The sequence below is a fragment of the Camelus dromedarius genome, chromosome 31, assembly GCF_036321535.1.
Source record: "Camelus dromedarius isolate mCamDro1 chromosome 31, mCamDro1.pat, whole genome shotgun sequence".
Lineage (NCBI taxonomy): Eukaryota > Metazoa > Chordata > Mammalia > Artiodactyla > Camelidae > Camelus > Camelus dromedarius.
This window is the reverse complement of record NC_087466.1, coordinates 10,218,587-10,244,278: the sequence shown is the minus strand read 5'-3', so window position 1 is coordinate 10,244,278 and position 25,692 is coordinate 10,218,587. Positions and strand designations below refer to the sequence as shown.

The 25,692-nt window shown below is 51.8% G+C and overlaps 1 protein-coding gene across 2 annotated transcripts in view; it reads right to left on the bottom strand.

Annotated features, from left to right (window-relative positions):
- Positions 1-512: 512 nt before the first annotated feature.
- UBE3B (ubiquitin protein ligase E3B) overlaps positions 513-25,692 on the bottom strand; it is a 47,263-nt gene continuing 22,083 nt past the window's right edge. For both annotated transcript variants that reach the window (XM_010999156.3, XM_010999157.3), the window contains 14 exons: positions 23,259-23,430; positions 21,676-21,794; positions 20,927-21,041; positions 20,077-20,176; positions 17,062-17,181; positions 12,553-12,729; positions 12,313-12,423; positions 9,928-10,065; positions 9,470-9,535; positions 7,632-7,690; positions 5,075-5,257; positions 4,495-4,606; positions 3,660-3,752; positions 513-2,729 (listed from right to left, as the gene is read on the bottom strand). In XM_010999156.3, the coding sequence (XP_010997458.1) occupies positions 2,538-2,729; positions 3,660-3,752; positions 4,495-4,606; positions 5,075-5,257; positions 7,632-7,690; positions 9,470-9,535; positions 9,928-10,065; positions 12,313-12,423; positions 12,553-12,729; positions 17,062-17,181; positions 20,077-20,176; positions 20,927-21,041; positions 21,676-21,794; positions 23,259-23,430 (1,757 nt within the window). In that variant the 3' untranslated portion in view covers positions 513-2,537. The remainder of the gene's footprint in view (positions 2,730-3,659; positions 3,753-4,494; positions 4,607-5,074; positions 5,258-7,631; positions 7,691-9,469; positions 9,536-9,927; positions 10,066-12,312; positions 12,424-12,552; positions 12,730-17,061; positions 17,182-20,076; positions 20,177-20,926; positions 21,042-21,675; positions 21,795-23,258; positions 23,431-25,692) is intronic.

The following is a 25,692-nucleotide window of genomic DNA, read 5'->3' as shown; positions in this document are numbered from 1 at the left end:
GGGTGTTCTGCTGAGTGTAAACTTGCGCTTGTGGAACAGAGAAAGACGGGGACGGCGTGTCCTGCAAACATGATTCTCAGTAAAGGAGGCAAGCTGAGCACACCCAGGTGTAGCTGTAAAATCTTACTTCAAACGTTCTTAAATTAACTGAATTCTTTTCAGCAAACACCTATCACTTCTTTACGTAATTGTGTAAAACGTGTAACCCGGGGTGATGGCTGCCGTGGGCAGTGCATAAGAAGGATGGGGAGGGAGCGTGGAGGGTGCTAAGGGCACTTGAACTTTACCTGAAAGGTGTTACTTCTTAAAACAAAATCAGAAGCGAATATTACAAACTGCCAACCACTGCCGGCCTGGGTGAGTCAGGGAGCCCTGGCCGGCTGCTGTGTCCTCCGTGCCTTCTTCCCACTGTGGGAGCTTCCGTGCTCTTTAATCCCCCAACGCCTCATCTTGAGCTCTCCCAGGAGACGATCAGAAAGTGCTCCTTGAGATAAGAAGCAGAACACAGCCACTGTGCCGAAGTACAAATTTAATAAAGCCTTTGATCACATTTTAATCCATAAGTTATCTATGAAAACAAAAAAAACCCCAGAACTTTTTAGAACCCTCAAGAGCCATCGCGGTGTCAGTGAACACCAGCTGTAACAGCACAGATTCAGTGTTTTAGACAGTGCAGTCCCTCCAGCTGCTGGAGAGAAGATAAATGAAATTATACACTACCCCTCCTCAAGAAAAGCGCGAAGCTGATGTTGGTGCCTATAAACCACTCTCCTCTCCCGTCGCACACTGGCTGACTACTAGGGAATGAAAATTGTGATGGGATCAAACCTCTTTGTGCAGGTTGACAGTCCTTTAGCCACCAGTATAAACATGCCAGCCTGCTCCATCCATGCATGACACGCATGTTCAGAAGAAATTTTCAAAGGAGTGTTTAAAGATAGTGGCAAGTCCACAGAGTGAGAGGTTCCTAAAGAATCTTAAATAATCATAATAAATTCCTGTCTGTCTAAACTCCCTGCCGTCTTTCCATCAAAGTAACAGGCACTCTGTTCTCTGGAAGCCCAAGGGCTCTAGCATCGCCCAGCTCGGGCCTGGGCAGGACGCCAGCACCCAGCTAAAACCTGCTGCTGGAAGCCATGGACACAGGTCCTGCCTGCTTTGCCAACAGCATGAAGGTTCTCTCTGGAAGGTGTTTTGCTGCTTGGACGAGAGCTGCAAGCCCTATGCCGGCTCCACAGGGTGGAGGAGGGACCAGGTTTCTAGTCTGGCTTCAATCTGGGTAGCGGGGATGCACCAGAAGTGGGATGGGGAGGTGGTCGAGGGTGGGTGGCTGTCAAAATGGATCACTAACGTGGCCTCTGCCTCAAGTCCCTGGATCTAGAGTAAAGTTCTGATGATAAAGGTGAAGAATGACGACAGAAGAGCATGATGGGTTGGAAGAGAAAACAAAGTGAAAAACCAAAAAACCAACCCGGAGGGCCTGTGAGTTTCCTCAGCCCCAGGAGCCTCCGTCAGTGCAAAGGGCTCCCGCGTTCCCAGTGCTGAGGAAGGACGGCAAACAAGACCCAAGTTTCTTGGGACTTTTACAGTCTACGGAGTAAAGCCACTGCCCAGACGGGACAGGTTCCTTCCTTGGGCTGGTGTCTGATCCTCATGGGACAACACGTGCAGAAAACAAGCAGGGGAAAGGCAACCGCCCCTTGGGAATTAGCAGGTTCTGAGGAAACAGCTGCTGCCTTCTGGCAATGGAGCTGCTCTTAAGGGCCAAGTTTTTTTCCCCCAAATCCAGGATGCCCACAATGGGAGTGAGCTGGTGGGGGCTCCCTGGCCTGCTTAGGACTCAAAGCATCCGAGGTGAGAGCGGGGAGGGGGGCTGCCACCGTGCGGAATGCGTGGCTTTGAGGTGGGAGTGGCACCCCGAACGTCCCGTGCTTTGTGACCTTCCCAGTAGGTGCCTCTGCCTCCCCGGGGAGCAGGTGCGCCTGGCTGCCCCGAGAGAAGCAGCGTGGACAGGACGGAGGCGGAGACTCTGGTGGGTGCATAGAGGCTTGGCGAGGCCTAACCTGAGAAGTTTTCAGAAACGGAAGGAGGGCCTCTCACTCTTGCTAGGCTTCGTGCCCTCAGGCTCATGTCCCGAAAACCACTATGGATCCTTGGAATTCCTGGGACTTGTTCATGTGCAGCTCGCTCAGAAAGTTAAGGAAGAAAAAGACTCACAAAAAAGACCAAACTATCAAAAAGAGGAGCCCCACTGCCATCGCAGGCGTGGGCTGCAGACCCCTGGGAAGCAGGAAAGAAGGACCAGTGCTGGCGGCGTCGGAGGTTTATTGTCAACACCCTCTTCCCATTAGTGTCGCCTGGAGAGGCTGCGTAGTGTCGTCAAGTGCATCCAAAGCTCTTGAGGCCTCAGGGGAGTTCATGGCTATAGAGAGGCTCTGGGGGCCGCTGTCCCCTGGCCCGTTGGTTGTGCTCTCAGGGGAACGCCGCCTCCCGGGGCAGAGGGTCCCCGGGAGCCCAGGAGTCCCCGAGGGCAGGCGCTAAGAGAGCTCGAAGCCTGTGTTCATGCTGATGGCGTAGCGCAGCTTCTCCCGGAGAACACTCTTTTTGCTGTAGTTGGGCAGCTTGAGTAGGTTGAAGCAGGTGGAGGAGGTGGGCAGACGGCCGCCCGGCTCCCGCTTGCGGATGGTGAAGAAGCCGCGGAGGACGCTGCCCAGGGTGTCTCCGGTGTCCTGCAAGCACACCCCACAGCCTCGGATCGGGGGGTGCCCAGTGTGGGTGCCGGGGGAGAGGGCCAGCGGGCCCCACGAAGAGGACAACTGGCCTGGAGAGCTGGGTGCACAGAAACAAGCCTGGCTCCTCAGGCCCCTCGCAGGGGAAGCCTGCATTTAAGCAGTGCTTGAAAACAGGGCCTTCTTGTTAACTGCTAATTATTGGTAAATCAATTTTCAAAGAACTGGAATACTGCAAAAATATTTTGGTAACAAAACATTTCTGAATGCAGCTCACTGTTTCCTCCCAGACCTCTCCAGTGCTGTGGCCTGCGGCAAGCTGGAACTTGGGGAAGCCTTCCTTAAGTAGGGGGGCTGAGGATGGTCCAGTGTCACCTGAGAGCAGGGACCAGAGCAGAGACTATGGCATCATGGACGGCAGCTACGCTCAGAGGCTGTTGGGTTTTCACGGGAGATGAGAAACTTCTAACAGCTGCCGTCTGAGCAGTCACTATGGCTAGGCTCACAGCACACTGAAAACGAGAACTCGGAGGGCGTCCCTCCTCTCCGGGCACAGGAGGAAGCGAGGCAGCTGGCCCCGGCGCACCGGCAGCAGGCGGAGGAGCTGGCATTTAAGCCCATGCTCGTCAAGTCCCTAAGCCCGCGTCCTTACCCTCTCCCGCACTGCCTCTCAGGCCCGGAGCCCCAGCCGGACCAGTAGCTACTAAAACTGCCCCCAAGTACTCCTCCCTGAGGGAGTGAAGAGAAAAGGACCTCCATGAGAGCTGAGGCCCCGCCTCCTCGGGCGCCCTCTGTGAAGCCAGCCTGCTCTCCTGGCCTGAGGACCACGGCCCCTTGTCCCCCCGCTGCTCGCCCGTGTGCGGTGAGGGCCCCACCCAGCAGGTGCAGCAGACAGCAACCGATAGGGGCCGACTCCTCCCCCGCAGTTACCTGATCGTCTGACACTTCCACACAGCGGATGGAGAAAGGAGGCTTGAGGTAGGCGAATCCCAGAAGCGGAGGCCTGGAGCAGCTGGTCACAAACTACAACACAAGGCAGGGTCAGGGACAGAGAGGGGCTGACCGAGGCCTGTCATTAGGGGGAGATGATGCAGTGAGAGCTCCGGAGAGGACGGGAGAGGGAGAAGCTGGTTGGCCAGTAAGGGTGGCAGGGGGAGGCCTGGAGCCAGGGTGCAGGAAGCGCAGGTGTGGGTCACACCACAAAGACGGCTTCCTTCTCAGCTGACCCAGGCAGCAGATCCTATTTAGAAGCACTGTCTGGAGTTCTTCACAAACCCACCTCATCTCATCACTCCACGGGGACTGTGTGACTTGATCAGTTTTAAGGATGAGGAGGCACAGGCAGGAGAGTCTGTGCCCTGCCCAGCTCCAGCTCCACAGGCCTGCTGCCAGCCAGGGCTGGTCCAAGGAGGGAGGGGTGGTCACCCTCCTGGCACTGAGGACGATCAGAGGGCGGGGAAGCCGCACTGCTCTACTGTCGTTACTTTGAAAGAAAGCCCAGTCACACGCACTCTTGTACAACAGTTCTGTGTCCTCCCACCCTGCCCTGGGCCGTCGGCAGCCGCAGAAAAGAGCAGACACAGGACAGGGAACTGCAGGTGTGGTGCCATCCGCAGACATAAACTGGGCTCAGTACCCTGCCTTGGATAAGCGAACCTCTTAATAACTTCACTTTTTCCCGGTGTAAGGTATCACATCTGGCTTCCTGGGTCTACGAGAGCATCTACATACGCAAGACCACGCGCACAGGTAACGTATAAAATACCTTCAGAAACATGGCTCTCTCGTCGGGCGTGAAGTCAGACGCCAGGATATCCCAGAGCCAGATAATGACCCTGTGACTTCCATGAAAGCCACCATAGTACACCGTGTGCCTCCTGAAAACAATGCAGACAACGGGCTGAGTCACACACTCCGACGGGCACTGACAGACACAGGCAGGCAGGGAACTGAGTTAGACAAGCGGTACACTGTGTTCTCGCTGGCCTGGGTAACGACCAGCTTCTCCTAAGCCAGGAGTTCACGCCTTAATAATCCCAGGTCCCCGGAAGCTAAATGGGTGGAGACTTGGTACACAGACCTTGCTGCTCCCCAGCGGGAGCCGACAGGAGATCCTGTGACTGTTTCCTAAGACTTCGGAGAGCCCTGTGGTCCTCAAGAGCTGTATCCACTTCCTGGGCTCCAGGTAGACAAAGGGCTGAGCTTTTATTCCAAAGCAATTCACCCAGGGACCAGGGCAGAGGAGGACATCTGGAGATGGGACCCTGAACACTCTCTAGCAAAGGACCAGCCTGCTTTCCAGGAGGCCTAAGAATTTCGCCTTCGCCCCCATACTCGCTCCTTACTTTAAATCTTCCAGATCAATCTCAGCATTGTCCCCGGAGATGAGTCGCTGGAGCTCAGGGGTTGAGAACATCCGGGTCCACTCGGGTTTGATGATGGAACGGAATCCGCTAATGAGGGCAGCTGTCTGGTTCTTGATTTGAGTGTGCATTCGAAAGTGGGCCATCAGATGGATGTAGCTAATTCTGTAGCCAACAAGAGAAAACAATGGAAATTAGTAAGACAGGGCAGGCAGCTGCCAATGGGCAGAAAGATGAGTCTGGTCAGTTCTGAACCATTTTACAAAAGCACAGATAGCACCAGAGCCTTTCACCAGAACAACGACGGTGACAAGGATGACAGCTCTGCTGGCCGGCACACGGCGTGCTGCTGGGAACGCATTAGCATTCAAGGGCATCAGCTCACGCATCCTCCCAAAAACAGCGGATCAGACATCGGGGTAACACTCCACTGTCAAGAATCAAAACGAGACATTCTCCAGCTAAGGAGAGGGCCCTTCTTAGTACAAAGGGACTTTGATTTAATTTCATCCTTTGGGATGTAAACCAATTAAGGTATTACTCAGTCCTCCAGAGAAAAACTGTTTCATGTTGAAACTTCAATCAAAACCTGGCTAGACTGGACAGAACCTAGAACGTGAAACGGTAAGACTGCAAAAAGTTTTAACCAAATGCAGCTCGCTGATTAGGTTCAATGAACAATTCAGAGCATTAACAACAGTTCCAAGCAGACGGTTTTCCGGGTCTGCTTTTACAAAGACAAGGAGCTCATCTACAGCTCCAGGATGTAATACAATGCTTCTGACCGGGCGAGATGCGTTCCGACGGGCTTGTCAGCTTTACTGATTTCTTAGCAGACCGTTTACTCAAGAGATGAGAGCCCAGCCCAGGTCCAACTCTCAAAATTCCAAATTAGTACAGTCCTGTTTTACCCCACAAGGCTCAGCTCTGACTTACTGGCCTTGAAGTTATCCCTATTTAAGAAAAATTTTCCAGTGGCAAACCTGCACATTGATACACTTAAAATACAACTTTTTCTATCACTGCTACTCCTTTCATGTCCGCGTTGAGGGAGGTTGCTGTTCTGATGGTACCGTTCCATATTCCCCAAAGAGAGAGCGGGGGAGCCTGAAAGACTTTCCCAGGTACCACCCAGGGGGAGCAAGATCAAGTATCGCCCCGCAGGAGGGGGAACTGGCACTGCCCCCTTTTAAGAGAGTCTGCAGAACTGAATACCCCTGCCCTCAGGCTTGGGTTTTATGCGAAGAACATGCAAGAGTCTGTGAAATGCCTTTCCACGTAGGTCGCCGGCAGGACAGGAATCTCACTCCAACACAGGCTGCGTCAGCCCCAGGCTGCTGCACATACAGCTCCTGTCATCGCCCCATGCCATAACGCCTGGTAAAGCAGGGCCACCCCGAGGGGTCATATATCTGAGACGCTGTCGATCATGGCTTTCATTTGTTAAGGTCCTCCTTTGAGCCAGACGTCCAAGAAGCTATTTCACACGTGTTCTCAGGTGAAGCCCTCTGAAGGGACGGTTACAGGCACACGGTAGGTAGGCACAGGATCCACCCCTGCTCTCCCACACCCCCAGGCAGCTTCCTCCCTATCTGTGTTCCCTGTTCTTTCTTGGCGGTCACACTAACGCCCTGTGGCCAAGAGTCAAAACTGGTGTATTTCAGTCATGATGAGAATCGGGTCTGCTCTCTTGACTACTCTGACAGCCTAAATAAAAGCTCCCCAGGTGCGCGACTGACCCATCCGACCTGAGGTGATGCTCAGGGACCCTGGGCTGTGACGTGCATCTGATCCAAATGACTTGCTGGGTTGGTACTAAGTTCTCACCTGCCACTGAGGGAGTGATGCTCAGATTAACAGTTCAGATGCTCAGCTGAGCCTGGTGGCAGGAGAAGATTGATAAGAGTGACAAAGAGCCAATGTCTACTCCTCTGCCAGGTCCTACAGTTTTAGTTAGGTGAGAACAGGGCTGGGTGGAGATGCGCATCAAGGGGCTTTGCTTCGAGGGACCAAAGAGGCTGACATTTATGATACATTCCGAAAAGCCTGTTATCTGTGACAATAGCTGCCGGGCCTCAGAGCCTCCCCATGTCTAAGGACCCGTCTGCTGCATGTGAATTCATCATTGTGTCTTCTCAAGAACAGTGTTTTATACAACTGCCACATGCCATCATTCCAAAATGACCTGTCCCTCCAAGGAGTCTTCTGCCTCCGTGCCTCCTGGGTTCAGGACTGTGTGCCCCAGTGGCTCAGAATCCATCTGTCTGCATCTAAAGCTGTCACTGAATTCCTAGGAACACTGCGGCCCGGGTGACTCTGACCTCAGAAGTGCTATTGCAAAAAATGAATTGTCAATTCTTACTTTGCAAATCGAATTTAATATGATTTCGGCCTATGAACTGTAACCAGTAAATTCCATTATGATATTTATGGCCTCTTTCTACTTCAATCTATCTTAATAAATTCTCAAAGTAAGCCCGGAGAGCCAGAATGAAGTCTTCTCAAGTGGTGACCTTAAAAATCTAATTGCTATACTCACTTATTTTCATTTGTAACAGGGATGGTCTTCCCTCCAGGAATCAGTTCATGGCAAACAAGCTGGGGGAGAGAGAGGAAGGGGGGACAATTACTCGAGAGAATTCTAATGAGGAAATAAAGCTTCCTGAAGATGAAAGGGCCTGACGCCAACATCCATAATGAAGACAGAATGAAGATGAGACGTGTCTAGGGACAATCATTTTCACAAAGAGCCGGGGATTAGGTATCCACAAGCAGGCCCTGTGTGATCCGTACGAACGGTTCTCTCTGCAAACATCTGTCCTAAGGCTTTGGGGTGTCATGGAGGGGAACGTGTTAGCAACGAAGAGCACCGGAGGACGGTTATATAAAAGCTGGGACAACCATACTCTGGGACAACCATACCCTGGAATGCTGTGCCGCTATTAAAAATATGGTGAAAATGTGTATTTCTTGAAGGGGTGGGGGGGAAAAGCAGCTTATATAACAGGATGCATCAAATGGTATCATTTCTACAATCAATGATACACGTGTCCAAGGAGAAGCAGCCTGAAAGGGCTCAGGCCACGTGCTGATGGCGGCCCTCTTCGCCACCAGGCACTCTAGGTGGTTTTCGTTTTCACCTTTCCGCTTGTACTGGAGCTGAATTTTTGGTCAGAAGTTTGCATTATTTTTATAGTCAGGACAGAAAATTGAGAATGTCAGGGAGAAGGCTCAAATCTGATTAAAGATTTGAAGACGCTATAGATCAACTGCTTTCCTCAACTTTCGAAGTCCAAGAATGCATAATTTTAAAGTGAATTTTAATATTCTACTACTATGATACACTGTAACTCGAAGCAGGTAGGAAGGGAAACCAGTGCCTGCTATGATGCCTTGGGGCACGCTGTGGGATTTTAAAGCTGGATGGGCCCAGAGGGATCACCCAGCCTGGTGTTTCCCACAAAGGGTTCCAGGGAACACCTGGTCTGTGCGCTCTTATCTGGAGAACCAGTCTGGGAGATAGCGTTCCTTCCCTGAAAGAGGAGTTCTGTGACCAGATGACTGGGGAAAGCTGAGGCTGACATAACTACATCAGGTTCTCACAGGTGTCCCAGTGCCCCATCCTGCCAGTGTGCTCGGTGGCTCTATGGGAGGAGGGCAGGGCACGCAAGTGTCTAGAGAGCATCTGGTGACACTGGTCCCAGGAAGGACTCATATTTGGCAAATAGCACTTTTTAAGATAAGTGTGGCTTAGAGGGACCAAGTGACCTCTCTGAGGCTCCAAGAAGCCGTCCCCATGCTTACAAGCCAGAGGAGCCCTCAGACCCTATGCACACGGGCTCATGCAGGTGTGTGGGGATGCAACTGGCGGCATCGGGGACCCTTAAGAGAAAAGCGGGGAAGAAGAAAGTCTGGGGGAAGCCCTCTGCCATCACGGCTTCAAGGGTCTTTTCTCCCTGCTCCGCTCTCTGTGCAGAGTAGAAGCAAGGACAGGATTCTGTTCGAGGCCCTTCCTGTCAGGTGGCTTCCTCCCTGTCTTTAAGTCACAATCCTCCGTTTGGAACGGCTAATCCTCACCATGGTAACAAAGAGCAGTGTTACAAAGGGGGATGGCCATCAGGAACGACCCTGAAGTGAGCTCGAAGCAGAGCACGGTCTCTGTGGGGACTCTCTGGGGAGCAAGCAGGCAAAGCCGGGTCACCTGGGGAGGGAAGTGGAGTGCACTCCCTCCCGGCCGGGTGGGGCAGAGGAGAAGAGTGGACAGATAGACAGAGCCCCAGTCTGTGGGTCTCCTGGGGAAAACACACAGAGTACGGCAGGTCTCAGGAAACCAACAGAAGAAGGTGGAAGAAAGCTTGGCCACAGAGGCCCACCTACCTGACCCATGACATCCTCATCATATGACAGTGTCAGGCCCAGGTCAGCAATGTCCCCATCGTACCGCTAAAGCAACAGAGAAAGGACAATGTAGGGGCCAAGGAGTGCTGTGTCCTTGAAGAATTTAACACTCCCCTCCTGTGACGTCTGCTTGGACTGTAACCACTGTGACGACCGTACAACTTGAAGCAAAGGAAAAGGCCACTCACGACTGGGAGGAAGGAGGCTGTGGCGTTGGTCCTGGGAGGAAGTGCTCAGAAGGGGACACAGGAGCCTGTCAGGTGGCTTCCTCCCCGTCTTTAAGTCATAATCCTCAGTTTGGAACGGAGCGGGTCCCCTCACCAGAGCAGGAAATCCCATCCCACCCACAACGCTGGGATAAAGCTGAATCTCGAGGGCCTTCCCTATGCTGAGTTTACACCAGCACTCAGCTAAGCCATCCCGCCTTCCACACTGACCTTAATGGAAGTGAGGTTTTTATAGAACTCGGAGTCCAGAGAGGGCAGTTCGTCCACAGAGCTGTAGAAGACACTGTGGTGGTGCCCGAGCAGCTGGCTCAGGAAGAAGGACGCAAAGGGCACGTCCACCACGATTCCCTGGGAGAGAGAGACAGGAGCTCATCGTCTGCCGCCAGTGCTCCGTCTCGGTCATCCCACCAGGGTGGCTCAGGCTGCAGAGGGGGCTCCGAGGGCACCAACGACACCTCTAGACGCTCCATAATCTGGAGAGCAACACCTCCCTGTCGCCTATGCACACTGCCTCCTGCAGGCGTTGCGGCACCGTGGTTAAGAGTCTGGGCTTTGCAGACGCACAGCTCAGGGATCAAATCCCAGCTCTGGGGCTGCCAGGCCAGAGGACATCTCATCTTTGTCATCTGTAAACGGGGACCAGCACAGCCTCAGTTTTAAGAATCTGACGGGCAGGGTGGGAAAAGCATCCAGGAGGACGTAGTTGAGCTAGACCGAGAGGAGCACGAGGCCATATGTACGAGGCCCAGGTGTGCTCCAGGGCTGGAACATAGATCTGTCGGCCACAGCACAGCGTGTGTGGGACGGAGGTGAGTGAAGAGGCTGCGAAGGCAGGCAGGGCCGGATCAGGAAGTGCTCATAAGCCTCCTGGAGTCTGGATTCTATCCTGAGGGCAGCAGGGGGCCCTGGAAGGGTTCTCAGCAGGTAAGTGACGGATATGACTTCCTGGGGGAATGGACTGGAAGCAGGGATACAGCCAGGAAGCCGTTACATAACACCAGGAACTGCGGGCAGGCTGTTCTGGGTGGAGAAGAGTGTATGTGCTGGAGAGATTTAGAAGGGAGAGGCAATAAAACGCCAGGACAGCCTGTCCCAGAGGATCACGAAGGTTAAGCGAGTTAACACTAGCTGCTCCCCAGGGCCCAGGCTGTCCTTTTGCCGAAGAGGGAGGAGACAGAGACCAGGCCCAGGAAACAGGGGGGACACTCACAAAAGCCAGGAAGTCACGCTTTTCAGCTGGCCCAGACTCCTCCAGGTCTCATCACAACTACACGGTCAAAGGAAAAACATGGCATATGCTCCAGCAGGGCCCCATTGTTTTTGTTTTGTTTTGTTTTAAAGGGGAGTCAACTGAGAAATTGTCTCCATTTTGCACACTCGGAAACAAAAGCACAGAGAATGAGCCCAGGCCACCCCACCAGTCCAGGGCAGGAAGGGGACTGGAAGGTGTCTGGACTCAGATGGGGCACCTGACATCATCACAGCAGGACCAGGGCTGTTTACACAGAGAGAACGGGGGATCATTCAAGTAGTCCAAGCATGTTCGCCCCTCACAGCCTCCCTCTCAGCCTGCCCCAGCTGTGTTGTGGGCTCTTTGCATCTGGAAGGCGTCCTGGTCCCCCTAACTCCTGCCGGGCTGTGTGAGGTGAGCGCTGCCCACCTCCTGGGAGCCTGGACTCGGAGCTAGACAGGGCCCAGCCCTTGGGGCGTGGGGGGGGGCACAGTCCTCTGGGCTCTGGAGCCCGCTGCGAAGGCCACAAGGACGGGCTGCTGCTGAGCTTGAGCTACAGCCTCACTTCCCTCCCGGGGAGCAGGGCCCTCAGGACAGGGAGTCAAAGTGCCCCACTCAGCAGTGAGGAGATCAGGAGCCTGTGGAGTCCACGCCGCCCTGACGGAGGGACCTGGAGGGGACACTCAGAGCCCCTTCCTCCTAACAGCAGTGAGGAAGGCAGCTCCGACGTCCCCTGTGACCAGGTGTAGGCACCACAGGAGATGTCTTAGCTGCATCACCTCATCTACCATCCCCAGCGCCCTAATCACCCAGCTCTGTTACCCCCACTTCACTGACGGGAACAGGGCCTAAAGAAACACAGCGACTTGTCCGGCAGTCACATGGTGAGCGGGGAAGGCTGGTCTCGGCCAGGGGCTGTGGGCTCCATTCCCCAGTCCCAGGCACCTCAGGCCCACATCAAAGCCCTCGCTCAGATAACCAAAGATCCGAGAGCAATGCTAACCACCACAAACCCCACGAGATGCTGCCCTTCTGCAACTGGACGGTGCCTCTGGGAGCCTGGCGCCAGCAGGTTCGAATTTAGCTTCTCCCTCTTAACCATGAGACTGTGGACCAGAAGCCTCCGTTATCTCAATCCGACGTGAACAGGATAGCGGCAGGCACCCCACAGGACTGCTGAGAGGACTAAATGAGATAAAGCGTGGAAAGCACCCAGCGTTTCTGCCCAGTGATCTTGGTTCCCGTCTCTTTTTCCTCGACTTTATCTAACGACAGGTGGCTGACACTTTTCTGCCTGGTCGCACACATGCCTCAGGCACTTACACCATTTTATTTTCAAGTTCCACGCTCCTCAACGTGCCTACCTCATACACAGCCTTCCCCAGCATCTTGCCCACAAACTCAAAGAGCTGCAGGTAATTCTCATGAATGTAGGACGTGGGCGAAGGGTAGAGTCTCTCATCCCCACTGGTTGTCTGCAAGGCAGAAGGAGGGCAGAGGCAGGGAGGTGAAGTGCCTTGCCACGAGCAAGCCCAGGCCTTCACTTCTCGTCTGTCACCGGGAATCTGGCTGCTGTCAGCTGTGCCCCTGCTCCCCTTAAATACCTTGAACAGGTTGAGAGCCGGGTCGAACACCCTCTTGATGATTTCTTCCAAGAACTCCTTGAAAACACCGTCTTGATCAATCCCTGCCTCGTCCACCCCGAGGTCATTGACAAACTTCACGCGGATCACGCCCTTCATGGCGTGCTGGGAGAGCTGCCGGAGCTGCTCGTAGCCGTCCTGCCAGGGGCAGAACGATAGCCCATTAGGAACCCAAGGCCCCCTGCATAATTCAGGGCTCCCTCCTCAGAGCTCCCGCTCCCCTGGGTGAAGCCTTCTGAGTGTCATTACTGAGTGTGTCAGGACGCATGGGTGTGTGAGAAGAGCAAGCAGTTTTCACCTGCTTCTCAGTGAGAGCCTGTTCAAAGAAAAATTCATTTTGAGGATGTGACTTTTACCACTCTTTGGTTAGGGAGACTGCCCTCCAGAGGATGCAGAGCAGTGAGACGGAGAAATCAGACAAGATGAGTCATGACAAGCTCTCGGCCACCAGACAAAGAATGGAAGAAACTGAGACGAGATCGCCTCTATTTTAAAGCTAAGACTCTTCTAGCTCACAGTTTAAAAAAAAAACAAAAACCTGAATCAATCAAATTTACAGAATGCTATAAGATGAAAAATAAAAGTAAGCCCCACTGCTTGGCTCCTGGTAGCTTTCCCCAGATCGTGAAAGGCTGTGCGTCATGCTGAGGAATTTAAGTTATGTCCTGAGGGTGATAGGGAGCTACAGAAGAGTTCAGGCAGAGAGTGACATGGCTGGCTTTTTGTCTCAGGAAGAGCCTTCTGTCAGAAGCAAAGCAGAGGGATGGCGGGAGCAGGGAGATGAGGCAGGAGTAGGGCGAGGAGAGCCCTCAGCACAACCTCTGGCTTGCGGACAGCTCCCTTAAGACATGCGGCCATTAGGCCCATCTCCCTGTCTAGACTCCAGGACCCAACCTCAGGGTTCTCCCACTAAATCACCGTGTGTAGTCATTTCTTGATTCTGACCTGTCGAGGTCTTCCAGGCTCCTGACTCTGTCACTGAATGTATTCCGGGCATGTGGGCGCTGACAGGCAAGCTGCATAGGTTTCCATTTCAGAGCAGTGATTATAAAAACCAGTGCAGAACAGGACAGCCCAGGGATAAGTCCTTTGGCCCAGCATGAGAGGACCCATCACCAGGGTCAAATTGATGCCTTAGGTTACTGTCACGCAAGTGACGAATCAGCTACAACATCCAACTGAGGCCACCCCGCATCTCTCCCCCCCGGGTCACAAGGCAGCACTCCCAGATGCTTTGCTGACGTCAGACCACGTCCGCAGCACCCACTCGCCTGCCAGTCTGGCTCCTAGTCGCAAAGCAAATGAGGCCAGGACGGCAAGACCTGTTTTGGGGAAGCTTTGCTGCCTTCCTGCTGATCCCACTTCCCTTGTGTTCACTTACTGACCCAAAGGACTGTGCCACGGTGGCTCCCCACCTAACTTCGGAGTTGGGCTCCAAAGTTAGTGAGCAAGGGAAAAAAATGACCTCTGAAATCCCCTAGGTCACCCATAGGAACAAGGACATGGTTTTGAGCACACAACCCTGAAAAGTACTTTTTATGCACATGAAATTCAAAAACCATTAAGTTAGATGAAAAGAAGAGAAAAACAGGAAGTCATCATGCAGCTGCTGCAGGATTTAAATCATTCTTGAATTTAAGATAATTATCTTGGAATCGAGTCGGGGACGGGGAGAGAATTCTAACATGTCCCTGCTCGCCTGCAGGATTCCCTCTATTCTGCTTTGAAGTGCTGCCTCCCTAACACTGACACGTGTTGGGAGGTGCGCGATTGTCAAGTAGAGTAAACGAGACAGTGCAGGTGAACCCACTTAGCAAGCGGCGAGCCCACGGCAGGTGCTCCAGGAATGCTGGCTGGACTCACATCACAGTTTTGCTGGATCAGCTCCACTTCAGCCTCCCCTCTGAAATGTAGAGAGGAATTTGCTGCCTGCCTCCTCTGACATACTTCCTGTTGCACCCCTGCCCTCTGGGCACTGGGTTCGCTGCACAGAGAATTCTGTCTGAGCCCCATGGGATGGTGAGCGGGGACAGGGCACTCCTCTTCTCTACTGCATCTCAGAGCAGACACAGAACACTGACCTGGGGACGGGAGAGCCAGCTTCCAGGTCCGGCTCTGTCACTGACACCTCTGGCCCCAGTCCTGCCTTTGACAGGGCAAGGGTTTGTCTATGGTTCCTTTCAGTTCTGCTGGAATTCCAGTCCCCGGTCACCCTCTGTGAGGGGAGGCCTTCCTGCAGGACTTTAGACCATCACCTAGGAGCCTAATACAGAAGCCCCACCTTCAGTACAAACCATAAAAAAGGGGACAGGATAAAAAGGAGTCTCATATCAGCTTTTTGATGCCCCCTTGTGTCCAAATCAAGCAAAGGCCACTGGGTCTCAAGTTCTAATAACCAAACCACTGAATCCGGAGGACCACTGGGTAATTGAATTAACGACCCTCTTGCCTTCCTCATTCAATATGAGCACCAGTGATCAATTTCATGACATGATCTATTGCAATGAAACATAAAGAGGAAAACAGACTTTGCCTAAACCCAAGCAAACATTCCTCCTTTGATCCTGAGGGATGCGTTTAAAAGAGCGTGGAAGGGGAGGGTACAGCCCCATGGCAGAGCGCATGCTTTGCACGCACAAGGTCCTGGGTTCAATCCCAGTATCTCCATTAAATAAATAATTAGGTAAACCTAATTGCCTTCTCCACACACACACACAAATTTTAAAATAAAAATAAAAAAGCAGGCCCAGGCTAAGCGGATATCTGGTGAATCTCCCAGAGACACCTAAGGAGGGAGTCGGGGATTCTGCAGCTCTCAGGAGACATCAGTTTCCCCCAGCTCAGACTCCCCGCTGTGCTGGCCACATGGGAGTCGGGGTGGCAGGTGCTGGAATGGAGGCGTTTAAGAGGCAGGAGAGGTGCATCTGGGCCCAACGAAGAAAGTGCTGGAGAAGGGAGTTCTCCAACACAACTGGGCTTTTCCTTCTTCGAGTCAAAGCAGAGGCTGCAAGCTGGTGGCCTGCAGGACGAATTCAAGTGGGCAGACAGGTGTTCTCTGGCCTTCCAGGTACTTTACAAAGTCTGGGGATTTCACCAAAACCCGAAATTCCGGTCTTCTCTTAAAAAGCCAGAGCATCATGGAGCTTAAATCTCCACATGGCCAAGGTCAGGTGGCCTCTCCTAGGGGCACGTGTTCTCCGCCTGCCTACCCTCTCCCACGCCCCAGTGCTGACGCTGGTTGTCAGCTGTCATTTATCAACTCACTCATGGGGTTGATCCAAGGGCTATATTTCCAGAAAAACAGGAGGGAGCAGTGGAAGTGGAGGATAATTCTATTTGTTGAGCACACACACAAAAGGCTCCTGGGCTGAGACACTCCCAGCTGGCATTACTCAGTCCCATGGCAGCGGGGCCCCAGGGGGCACCTCCATTTATCTCTACTTTTAAGAATGTCAAAATCATCTGTTTACCGCACGTTGCCTTTCCCCAGCAGACGTCAGTGTCAACCACCAGTGGTCAGAGAACTGAGACAAGCTCTCTAGGAAGCAGCCACAAACACGGTACAAATGCCACGAGGGAGAAATTGAAACTGGGTGGGGAAGAAGGGCGGCTGCTCATTTGCTGGTGGCTGGCGATGCGGCCGTGTGCTGTCCTGGGATCCTGTGACTGTCCTACACTGCAGAACGTGGCTGGTGTGTGATAAAAGGTCTAAGGAGTAAACATGGGCAAACGAATCAAGCCAAGCCGCTCCTGGGAATGGGTGCTTGGGACTTGGTCACCCCATGTGCAGGAGCAGTACAAACGGGGAGGCTGTGCACTGCACAACCCTGGGGAGGCTGTGGACACATAATGTGGACACTGCAGGTGCATACATTTATTATGACAATGTTACGAGGTCTTGTTCCAATAAAATCGATATTTTATGACAATTTCCTGACACACGGAGGACAGTACTGTGAGGACAGGCCCCTATTTCTAATTTACGTGAAGCAGCCGCACAGTGGGAACCCTGGACGCTGGGTTTGGCTAAGGTCAGCCACTTCACATGCTTCTCCTAAGTTTATGTCCACAAAGAACTTGTGGCTCTGTGATGGATGGACTTCCCGTTACAGCTCAGTAATTAAAACCCCGCTTCCAGCCTCCAGACTCAGAACTGGAGTCTGGGCAAAGTGCCTGCCTGGACAAATGGACTTGGCACCGACGCGAGAATGTCTGTCCTCATTTCAGAGGCACAGAGCGTCTGATGCTCTGCCCTCGTGGGGTCACGAGAGGGAGGTGCTGCGCTGTGGGTCTCCAGCACTGAGGACAGGCTTCATCAAGCAGCTCTCAGAGCAGGTGGCAGGACAAAAGGGCCCTTTCCTGCCCCCAGAGCCTTGGTTTCACTGTCACTGGGTCACGGAGCGGTAAGAACAGTTCAGAGGGAACAGACACACACGCACAGAGCACACTGCCTTGCCGCAGGCGCCTCACCTCCAACATCCGGGACCGGCGGATGGTGATGTGTGTGACGTGAGGGGAGGCAGAGCTGGTCTCCACGAGCCCCAGCTTCTCCTTCTCCTTGGTCACCATGTTGCGGAACAGGAGAACTCTCTGGAACGAGCGAAGGGGAGACCGGAAACTGGGTCAACAACTGCGGATCGCCCAGGGCACATTGTACAAAATCAATGAAATTTAAGCATGTGAGAGGCCCCCACAACGGGCCACTCTGATGTGTGCTACAGGTTAGAAGTGTCCTGTGAGAACAGTAAACATTCCCCCCAAAACGCTCCTGGGAATGAGAAGTAGAGCCGAATACGTGCCAAGGGAGAGAGGTTCCAGGAGGAGTGGCTGCAGCCAGAGCCCAGCTATGACCAGTCTGGGAGAGAACCATTCACCTGGTTTAGTCAACGGGCCACCATAAAAACCTGGCGGCAGCACGAGTTACAGGGGCTGCTGATAGAGCCGTGCCTGCTTTAGAGGACATTTATATCATGAATTTAAAAAACAGAAACGTTTCAAAGGTAATTTTTTTCACTGTCAGAAAAATTTTAAATGCTGCTACAGTATAAAGGTCCCTGACTTTTTAATCTGCCTCCTCTGTGTCCTCAAGCACACCGCAGTCCCACCAGTAACATTTCTCAATAATCATTTAAAAAGAACTCGCTCCAAAAAAAAAAAAAAACAAAAAAAAAAACCAAACTGCCCCCCACCAAATTAACACAACATTGCAGATTGATATACTTCAATTCAAAAAAAACAAAACTCCCTCCCATTCTCAAGATTCTGACAAGTCCCTTTAGGAGAGCATGACCTTTGACCCCATCCTGGGTTTCAGAACCACTGCAGGAACGGCACCCAAATCATGGCAGCAGAATGGATAAATAACTCCAGCCACAGCTGCCTTTTGAAAAATGTAAACCTCCCTCAAAGTCAAGAGCGTCATTAACTACGAATAAGAGCAGCAGTAACAGTAATGATGACGACAGCGTTAGAAACCAGGCCAGCTGTACTCCAGGGGCGGCCAGAGCACGTTCACGCGGTCACCCCACCAGCTCTGACGTGAACCCAGTGTACCGGAAAAAACAACTGCCAACAATCTAGGAAGAAGGGGGATGCATCGATGGAGGGACTACCCAGCGAAGGAGCGCGATGTGGCTGGTTTACAGAAATAAGGCCTGACGTGCTCTGAGTAATGGCCAAAGCTCTCAGGGATCCGGGCAACGCAGAAGGGAGAGCGTGGCCTGAGGAACAGCAAGGGAGGCTGGTGACGCAGACGGAGGGCACTCTCGCCTCTGCTCCGCGGTACCGGAACCGGAGACAAGTAGTTGTTCAACGGGTGTGGGGCCAGGTGGCACAATCACTTCCTGTGACCCCCAAATCTTTAGCGTGATCACCTGAACAAGGGGTGCTGCTTTCTGGAACATGACGCAGAAGACGAGCCTCACATCCAGGCTGAGTATGGGGCAGAGACAGTGGACACACAGACAGAACTACAGAGGCGACCACAGGACACCGGCCTCCCAGGAATCCTGGGCAGACTGGACAAGGCTGTGGGTTCCCGTGGGGTGTGGAAGAAGGTGTGGGGCGACCTTAACCAGCTCTCACGGGGAGAAGACCTTGGTGACCACAGGGGACATGCGGATAAGGATCGTTACCCTCATTTTGCAGATGAAGAAACTGTCACTCGAGGTCACACAGCTGGTGGATGGGGGACCAGAGCCCACACACAGACCACCACACTACAGAGCTCCTGCCCGCCGCACGTGGCGCTAGGCTTCTAGGCCAGAACAAGAGAGAGAGAGGCCTCAAGTCCCTGTGGGGAGATGGAGTGCACATAAACGTGTAAAAGCAACATAAAAGAGTGCAGAGGATGAAGTGCTGTGTGTGAAGCGGGCGGAGTGGAGGCTTTTACAAGTGTTAATGAAAATGATAAAGGCGTTATAAGCCAACCACTCAAGTGAGATCAAGAAAGAGGGAGAGGTCCAGCGTAGAGAGCAGATGGCATGATGGTAACACATGAGAGAAAACGCAGGCCTGGGCTCCGGCCTCCGTCCTCTGGTCTTCCCACTCCCTCGGGCTCCTGGCCACCTTGTCCCCACCTGTGAATGCAGTTAGGCCATCTGGGTGCTATCTGTGTGTCAAGTCTACCTCCAGCTCAGTCTTCTCCCCTGAGCTCCAGACCCACACATCTGTTGGTCTTGAGGAGCTGCAGACGCATTGCGTGCTACCTGTGCAAAGCTGACCTGACCAGCACTTCCCAGACCGGCTCCTGTCCGTGCTCCTTCGTCCGGGAATCACTCTCTGCAGCATCTGGGCACCCAAGCCAAACCCTGAGCATTCTCTGCATTACTCCTCTCCTTCCCCTGAATGTCATTATTCTCTTTTAAAGACATGCCACCTCCTTAAAAATCTCTTGACCCCCCTTCTACTCCTGTGGCCACCAAGTCCAGGCCCGTCTGCCATGACACCTGCTCTAGCCAGTCCCCGACGCTACGGCCAGAGGATGCTTCTGAAGCAGAGCTCTGACAGGTGCCTCCAAAGCTGAAAACTCTCCAACGGCTCTGGACAAAATCCAAGCTCCAGCCCTTGGTTTACGAGGCTGCAGCTCCGACCAACGTCCTCAGCCTTTTTTCTCGACTTGCTCCTATATGCTCTCTCCAGACCATCCACCTGGTTCTTGAACAGCACCATATTCTCTCTCACCTGGGGCCCGGCAACACTGTCCACTTCTGCCTCTGGAGCCTTCTCCTGACCCCTTTCCCTGGGGGCCCACAGTACCCATCCCCAGAGCACGCAGCCCGGCACCCGGACTGCCAGTTCACACCGTCTGTACCCCCAGCACTTAGCACAACACCGGGCACAGAGTCAGAGCCAAGCAGATGTGCATTTACCGAATGAACCATCTCATCTACTCATCTCCCAATCGCTCTCAGGAAGACGGACAGTCAGGAACCACGTGGTGGAACAGAAAGACGCACAAGGAGCCCAGCTCTGGGCGTAACTCACGTTTTTGTGAGGAACGACGTGCGGGATATACTGCAGGATCAGCTGCGCCCGTTTTCTGTCCTTGTCGAGTTCTTGAGAGAGCACACTGGGTTTGAGATCCCTTAAAATCGAAGACATGGGTTTGGGATCATAAAATGAGAAAACCATTCTCTAGTGCAGGGCTGGCCCGCTGCAGCCAAGTCCAGCCTGTTACCCGTCTTTGTAACTAGTTTGAATGGACCCCATCCCACCCATCCATGACGTACTGTCTCAGGCAGAGCTGAGTTGGTGCAAAAGACACTGCCTGGTGTGCGAAGCCTAAAAGACTGACCATCTGGCTCTTTACAGAAAACACGTGCCAGTCCCCACCCAAGGGCCACAACTTCATGAGTTACCTAAGAGTTGATGTGTCACTGGGAAAAAAAGGGCAGACATGATCTTATGTTTAGCTGTTGCATGAGGATTTCCCCACCCCACCTCCCAAAAACCTAGCTGTGGTTTTTACCCTGCTAATTCTGCTGCTAGAAACTGCCATTTAATGATCTTAGCCTGTGGCTTAGTTCAGCTGAAAGAACTTTTCTCCCCAGTTTGCACAAGAAACATCCGCTAAATGCAACTGGGCTCTATCGTCATTATGGAGCTCTACTGTCTTTGGCGTAAGTCCTAACAGACGAGCCTGCGAGGCGTCTGTCCTGACAGGTGCCTCACGGGAACAGCGGCGCTCCTCAGGCAGATGAAAGGACAGGATGAAGAGAGGGGCAAACTCCTCTCTGCCCTAAACCACGAGCACTGAGCACCCAGGCAGCACCGCTGCTGGCAGCGGAGTAGAGGGACTCGGGCCTCCACAAACCCCCCTGCACCCCGAGCTCACTTTCGCAGCCAGTGGTCGTCGGGGGCGAAGCGCCGCCGGCAGTCCCGCTCATACAGCACCATCAGCCACCCGTGGACGGACTGGAACAGCTCCAAGGTCCCGCCCTTGGCGTTCTCTGTGGGGCAAACAACCAGGAGAGGCACAGTCGTGGGGCTGATCAGAACTGGAGGGGGTGGCAGGACAGCCCGTGTCTCCTCCCGCGGTCCTTCAGGCCCAGCGACGCCTTCATCTCCCTTATGTTGAACTTTATACGGAACCAACAGATTTAAAAGGCTCCCTGGGCACATTCCATGGGCCTGCAGGACCCGGGAATTTCTTAGACACAATCACTTATGCTGCCTCCCACTTGTGGGTCAGGCGAGGATCTTTTTAATCGAAGCTTTGTACAAACAACTGGAGACACTTCAAGAGGTAGACTGTAACCTGAAGTGTGAGCAGGCACATGTTTCATCTTCGTGGAAATCACCTCAAAGAATCAAAAGGAGACTCAGGGCAAAATTAATCCTCATGAATAACCCTTTACACCTGCATGTCAATCCTGAAGGATGCCTGGGAGAGAGACTTCCATCACTACACTGCTATCTTAAGAGTTCACAGATAGAACGAAGAAATAAAACTTCTAATTATGTGAAGAATGTGCATTTTCAGTGAACTCTGACAGGTAGTAAGGCTAAGAATCAGCTGATGTTTCAGATTCTGAACTCCCCACTGTGGCATCAATTAAGCGATGGCTGACGTCTTCACTTTACCTACGATTCCGTCCCAGATCATCTTAAACACAAAGGAATTCAGAAAAGAGGAGATGGTGACCAGCTCTTCCAGTTTGAATGAAATCTGTTCTTCATAAACTTCGATGTCATCAAGGATCCTAAATCGGACAGAAAATTATTCACAATTTCCCACTGAGAAAAGGCGGGAAAAAAAAAATCTGTACCTCTTACTAGGCAAAATAAGGTTAAGACACAAGCTCTACCTTTCAGATAAAATTTACAGATAATATAATATTTAGGATTTGCTTCAAAATAATCGGGGGGGGGGGTGAGATGAAGCAAAAATGGCCCTGAGTTGGTAATAACTACTGAAGTTGGTGACAGGCACATGAAGGCTCATTGTACTATTATCCCCACTTTCTATTTATTTGAAATTGGCCATAGTAAAAAGTTAAAAAATACAATTAAGAAAAAAATAAATAAAAAGCTCCACTCTAACAGACACTAGGAGCACTTAGTAGTTACTTGTTAAATATTTGAGCGTGAATGAATAAATGGCTGAAAGAATATAGGAATAAATGAACCACCTAAGATGTGGCTCTATCTGAAAATTTCCTAAAACTATTCTATTCACTTTAGAGCCTGACTAACTCTCAGGTCACCCTTGACCCAGCAATTAAGGGTGTCTCACCAGCCCCTACAGACCCCCGCTCTCGCCTCCAGCTGCTCACTAAGCCCTCCCTCTGTGATTCTTACCCAATCTGCCACCTCCATGTCCCTAATCCCCTCCGGCCAGCGTCTTCTAACCTGAATGTAACTGCCTGAGGTCCATTCTATCTTACAATTCTTCACCAACCTTCTGGAGAAAAAGTGGAATAAAAGAATCCCAAGTACACACACAGGCAAATAAGCTTAAAGAAAAGGAACTGAATGGGACTAATGTGTGTTAACTTCCCACAGTGCCAGGCACCGTGCTCCTGACAGTCCTTGTCTTTTACTGCCTCTCCAGATCGGTAATACTGTCCCCATTCTATGCTGAGGAAACTGAGGCTCAGAGAGGTCAGGCCACTTGCCCACAGTCAGCTTGACAACGACAGGAAGGACAGCCGACACATACCGAGCTCTTCCTGTGCCAGGGCCTCTGCCAGCACTGTGTGAGCATTATCTCTTCCACATCTTCTCACAGGGCTGAGAGGCAGGTGCTATGAATTCCCATCTACAGATGAAGAAACCCAGCCAGAGAGGCAGAGCCCCTTCCCCGCTGGCCCAGGGTGTCTCAGTGACTGGCTGAGCCAGGTCCTGCACCCTGGTTCTGGAATTTTCCAGTTAACTACCTAGCACAGCGAGTAAATAAATGACTGAGGTGTGGTTTGAATCCAGCTCCAGGAGATCCCAAAGCCCACACTGAGTGGTACTGTCCCAGCTGCCCTGAAAGGATGGGAACTAAAAATTGCTGAAGCCCTACTACGTGCCACCCACTCTGTACATGTCCTGTCTAATTCTTCAAAGGACAGGCCCAAACATTTGCAGTAATTGCATCAGCAACTGCTTCCTTGCTGACACTGTAATTTGGTCTCTCCACATTCTAGGAAAAGAATGCAGCCTCGCAGCCGTCAACCTACGTGATGAGGTGCCGGGAACAGTCACAGAACAGCATCAGCATGGCCAAGAGCTGCTTGGACTCTTCAGTGTCACTGCTGAGGCATTCCAAGAAGAGCTTTAACCCTCCGTGGGGCCCCAGCTCACAGATAAACGCCCACAGTTTGGGCAGCAGGTCATCAAGGTAAGTGAGACCTGGAAAAGGACAGAGAAACCCAAGCTTCAGGTAGGGCTCCACCCGGTCCCTTATCTCTCCTAGCCACTGGGAAAATAAAACACTTAAACCAATCTGTGATCATTTAATGTGTGTGGGACAAAAAAGGTGCAGTTACAAGGAAAAGCATCTCCATGAGAACCACGATGATCAAAGCACCTAGCATTCAGCGGATGCTCACTATGTGCCAGGTACCATGCTTTACACTTCACAGGCACCATCCTCTCTCCACCTTGTGAAACCCAGTGTTATCTCCATTTTATAAGGGAGGAAACTGAAGCACAGGGAGGTGGAGGAATGGCCCAAAATCACACAGCCAGTAAGAGTCAGAGCCAAGCACAGAACCCAGGTCTGCCTGTTTATCATTTAAATCAGGGATCAGTGAACTTAAATAAAATCAGAAACAAAAGAGAAGATGTTACCACTGGTACCACAGAAATACAAAACATCGTAAGAGACTAATGTGGACAATTATACATGAAAATATTGGACAACCTAGAAGAAATGGAGAAACTCCGAGAAACATAACAACCTTCCAAGAAAGAATCATGAAGATGTATTACTAGTAAAGACGTTAAATCAACAATCAAAAACCTCCCAATAAACAAAAGTCCAAGACCAGGTGGCTTCAATGGTGAAGTCAACTGAATAGGAAAAAAAGAATTAATACTAATCCTTCTCAAACTCGTCCAAAAAACTGAAGAGGAGGGAATGCTTCCAAACTCATTTTACAAGGCCAGCATTATCTTGATACTAAAATCAGACAAGAATACCACAAAAAAAGAAAATTACAGGCCACTATCCCTCATAAACACAGATGTAAAAATTCTTAAGAAAATACTAGCACACCAATTCAACAATGTATTAAAAGGATCATACACCATGATCAAGTGGGATTTATTCCAGGGATGCAAGGACAGTTCAACACCTGCCGATCAACGTGATGCACCACATTTACAAAATGAAAGATAAAATCTTAACGATCGTGTCAATGGAAGCAGAAAACGCATCTGACAAAACTCAACATCCATTTCTTATAAAAACTCTCAATGAAGTAAGTATAAAGGAAACGTACCTCAATATAATAAAGGCCATGTATGACCAGCCCACAGCTACATCGCTGTGAAAATCTAAAAGCTTTCCCTCTATCAGGAACAAGACAAAGATCCCCACTCTCAGAGCACCACGCTTCTCAGGGAAATGGCCCGAGGCCCCAGGCCTTCCACACCACCTTTCTGCTCATGCCCCCACACAGGACACTCGTGGAAGGGGTGTGGCATCTCTGCTGCAGGCCTAGTAGGCACCTTTCACTCATCAGAGCCAAAAAGAACTCTCAATGCCCACAAGCCTCCCCCTGACCCAAGTTGGTCATCCCTAGCTCAGCAAACGGCCCCATCATCCATACAATTGCTTGGGCCAGCAATCTGGCATCATCTTTGAAACTTTGAAGCCTCACTCCCCTAAATCTAATCCATCAGTAAGACACGTAGACTCAGCCTCTACAACGTATCATAAACCCTCCTGCTTCCATCTTTACAGTCCAGTGGTTCTCAACCAGAGAAAATTTTGCCCCCCAGGGGGCATTTGACAGTATTTGGAGTCATGTATGGTTGTCACAAGTTGAGAGGAGGTGCTGCTGGCATCTGTGGGTAAGGGCCAGGGGCTGCTAAACATCCTACAACAGAAAAGGACGCCCCCCATAACAAAGAATTATCTGGCCCCGAACGTCAACAGTGCTACAGCTAAGAAACCTTTCTCTAGTCCAGGCCTTCGACGTCTCATTATTTTTATTGTCACAGTGCCCTTCATTATATTAAATACGTTTTCCCCTTGCTTGTGACCGATCTCCCTACTATTAGAATGTAGTCCCCTTGGGAACACAGACCCTGGCTGTCTTCTTCCCCTCGGGGTCCGCATGCCTGGCAGGTACAGGTGCTCTATAACTATCTGAAGATGAGTAAGGTCGTGGGAAAGGCAGACGCAGCAGCAGTTTGACTTAAAAAGATGTAAACTGCAACAGACATGTTCTTAACCCTTTATGGAGTAAACAGCTTCAAGGCCTACGGACTTTTTGTCTTCATAATACCAATTCAGACTAACAAGTCCTGCGCTGCAGCTTCCAAGCCCTGATGCCCGAGTCTCTGCTCACAGTGAGGACTTTCTTCCTTGCTCGGCTAGAAAGAAAACTGCTGGGCATATCCATGCAATGAGACACTAGGTAGCCAATAAAAAACTGAGGTTTT